The sequence below is a fragment of the Formica exsecta genome, unplaced genomic scaffold (assembly GCF_003651465.1).
Source record: "Formica exsecta isolate Colony F162 unplaced genomic scaffold, ASM365146v1 scaffold342, whole genome shotgun sequence".
Classification (NCBI taxonomy): domain Eukaryota; kingdom Metazoa; phylum Arthropoda; class Insecta; order Hymenoptera; family Formicidae; genus Formica; species Formica exsecta.
This window is the reverse complement of record NW_021850674.1, coordinates 4965-6453: the sequence shown is the minus strand read 5'-3', so window position 1 is coordinate 6453 and position 1489 is coordinate 4965. Positions and strand designations below refer to the sequence as shown.

The 1489-nt window shown below is 24.1% G+C and overlaps 1 protein-coding gene across 1 annotated transcript; it reads right to left on the bottom strand.

The window, feature by feature from the left end:
• Positions 1-185: 185 nt before the first annotated feature.
• On the bottom strand, positions 186-987 carry LOC115238497. The gene is made up of 3 exons (XM_029812393.1): positions 710-987; positions 465-627; positions 186-379 (listed from the first exon to the last, which is right to left on the bottom strand). Exons 1-3 carry the CDS (start codon positions 917-919, stop codon positions 204-206), a joined length of 549 nt encoding a protein of 182 aa, XP_029668253.1. The 5' UTR covers positions 920-987; the 3' UTR covers positions 186-203.
• Positions 988-1489: the final 502 nt, after the last annotated feature.

Below are 1489 nucleotides of genomic sequence, written 5' to 3'. Positions count from 1 at the left end.
ATTAACTATTAATTAGAACATAATATCATACTTTGAAATCAACTTAATAATAATACAGTGAACTAACATATATATATTGATACAAATACAAAATTGCAAATATCTTAAAATTACGTATTATTTAATGATCTAGATTTTTGTACTTTGTAGTTAATAAAGTTAATAAACTAGTTACTTGATTATCCTTTTTTTGGTTAACTTAATTATCCTTGGTGATTTAATAATTGTTGTTCTTCTTCATACTCTCTTTGGCGCTGTTCTTCATCCCGTCGAGCTTGTTCCTGTTTAAGCTTTATGCGGTCACCATATTTTTGCAGCCAGAGTTGTATCCGCTTTTTCACTACTACATCAGTAGTAGCATATTTTTTGGTGATGTAAGCTAAAAACAAATAAAATTTATATAAATATATTATACGTATACAGAGTTGAGAAATTACTTTTTAAAAATAAAAAATGTAACTCACCACTTATTATGTTAGGGAAATTGTAATTTGAAATCTTGATTTTGCCAGGTTTTCGAATGATCCAAGTACATTTGCCTGCCAATTCATCAGTCATGATTGCTGACAAAATTCTTTTGATAGCTTTGTCGAAAGTATCTCCTCCAACAGCACTCATTTTTGCTTCCTAAAACATAACACATTATTAAAATTTATAAATAAAATTATAATATAAATAGTTTAATTATTTTAAATAAATAATTTATTACAAATTGTGATCTCATCTTTTGGTGGAGAGGATTTAATAACTTCTGATCGAATAAAAGCAATTGATCAACTTCATTTATCGGTAACATTTGAAGTTGATCAAATATTCTTCTTGCTATTTGTTCATTATTTTGTGGATTATTGTTTTCATTATTTTGTTGTAGCCCACTTTTCATTATCAACAACAGTTTATCCATTTTTTTAAGTAGCATTAAGAGTATTCTTCGACAAGGAACTGTAATAAAATAATAAATTAGTTATATTAGTTTAATTGATTTTCATGTTCAATGAGATAAATTATAAATAACAACTTTATAGTCTTCTTAAACAATCTGTTTGTTAATTTGTCAATAGCAAGTTAATAAGTAGATTGTTCGAAAAGATTATAATAGTTCTTATTTATAAATATTATAATTATAATTTAAGAGATAGGTAATAATTTTTAAATTTAATTTTATACAGTTACATTAGAATAAATATCGATAATCACTTTTATTAAATTTATCAAAACTTACTATTCTTTTTGAGATGTTCTCTCACACATTCTCTCACATCTTCTACTCTTTTTCTTTTTGACATTATTGCTAATGATAGTTAATTATATATGCTCGTATTTGATTAGTGCAAGATCGCTGTAGTCACAGTTGTCAGTCTTACTAGGTTATATAAAAAAGTCTTAAAAATATGGATAAATAATTTATATTGTTTTTGTTTGTTAATTTATATATATCATTATAAACTTTGCGAAATTAAGATTTAAAATATAAAAAAAATAATTTTTT

What these genes read in the sequence shown, in the direction of transcription:
- LOC115238497 (XM_029812393.1), bottom strand. Translation starts at nt 919, where the DNA reads ATGCTACTTAAAAAAATGGATAAACTGTTGTTGATAATGAAAAGTGGG. An exon ending in AAAAGATGAGATCACAATTT is followed by an intron (nt 628 to 709) that starts GTAATAAATTAT and finishes GTTATGTTTTAG; the next exon opens with GAAGCAAAAATGAGTGCTGT. An exon ending in TTTCCCTAACATAATAAGTG is followed by an intron (nt 380 to 464) that starts GTGAGTTACATT and finishes ATTTGTTTTTAG; the next exon opens with CTTACATCACCAAAAAATAT.